We start from the raw sequence: 1,125 nt of genomic DNA on the forward strand, positions 1-1,125 counted from the left end.
CTGCCTCAGCCTCCCGAGTAGCTGGGACTACAGGCGCCTGCCACCATGCCCAGCTAATTTTTGTACTTTTAGTAGAGACGAAGTTTCACCATGTTGGCCAGGATGATCTCGATCTTGTGATCCACCCACTCGGCCTCCCAAAGTGCTGGGATTACAGGCGTGAGCCACCACGCGTGGCCAATCGTTTACTTTTTACTCCTTTAGGTATGTTGACAAAGCTCATGACCTAGATTTTGGACTCTGGGAGTCTGCCTGGCATTATGAAGGAGACGGGTTTTCTTCATTTGATTTTGTCATTTCCCATGGTGATTTTTATTAGGTCACTTAGTAACTTCTTTTGCCCTTGAAGTGCACATGAAAAATATCTTTTCAAATTCTTGATCTCTTGTTCTGTTTTGGTTCAGTCCTTAACATACCTCTAGCTTCCCAAGAACTCTGTCCACTCCCAGTACTCTTATCTCTCCGATATCTTGCTTGTGGCTAAGAACCAATTCTGACTGGTTAATATAAAAGGCTGGGATGAAAGGAATGAGGATTCGTTGCATTCCATTCTTGCTACGTTCACTGACCAGTGTAGCCCACCCATAGACTGAGGTGTCAGCCACACTGAGGGCCTGTAGCAGCTCCTCTGACTGTGGTCGAACCTTGATTATGCAGATATAAACCCCTGAAAAAAAAAGAGGAAAAACTGATCAGGAAGGTTCAGAGGCTCTACTGAGCCAACTGAATTAGGATAGGAAGGAAAAACTGTGACATGCAAATTCAGCAAAAGAGAAAATGTGAATTTAGTTTTGAGTGTTCAATATCAGCACAATATTGGTCACAATGAGGAGGATACCAAATAAAAACAGTCCTAGAGAAACCACAACTGAATTTGTTTACTGAGAATACCATTCTTTCTTTTTTTTTGGAGACAGGGTCTCATGCTGTCATGCAGGCTAGAGCACAGTGGCAAGATCATGGCATTCTGCAGTCCTGACCTCCCAGGCTCCAGCGATCCTCCCACCTCAGCCTCCCGAGTAGCTGGGACTACAGGCATGAACCACCATGCCTGGCTAATTTTTGTATTTTTAGCTGAGGCGGGTGGATCACAAGGTCAAGAGTTCAAGTCCAGCCTGGCCAACA

At 45.2% G+C, this 1,125-nt stretch overlaps 1 protein-coding gene across 1 annotated transcript in view; it reads right to left on the reverse strand.

The window, feature by feature from the left end:
- Positions 1–1,125, reverse strand: part of NUP210L (nucleoporin 210kDa-like) — a 187,744-nt gene that overhangs the window by 9,928 nt on the left and 176,691 nt on the right. The window contains exon 34 of the mRNA XM_012000337.1: positions 417–667. Within this exon, the coding sequence (XP_011855727.1) occupies positions 417–667 (251 nt within the window). The remainder of the gene's footprint in view (positions 1–416; positions 668–1,125) is intronic.

The sequence above is a fragment of the Mandrillus leucophaeus genome, unplaced genomic scaffold (genome assembly GCF_000951045.1).
Source record: "Mandrillus leucophaeus isolate KB7577 unplaced genomic scaffold, Mleu.le_1.0 Scaffold624, whole genome shotgun sequence".
Classification (NCBI taxonomy): domain Eukaryota; kingdom Metazoa; phylum Chordata; class Mammalia; order Primates; family Cercopithecidae; genus Mandrillus; species Mandrillus leucophaeus.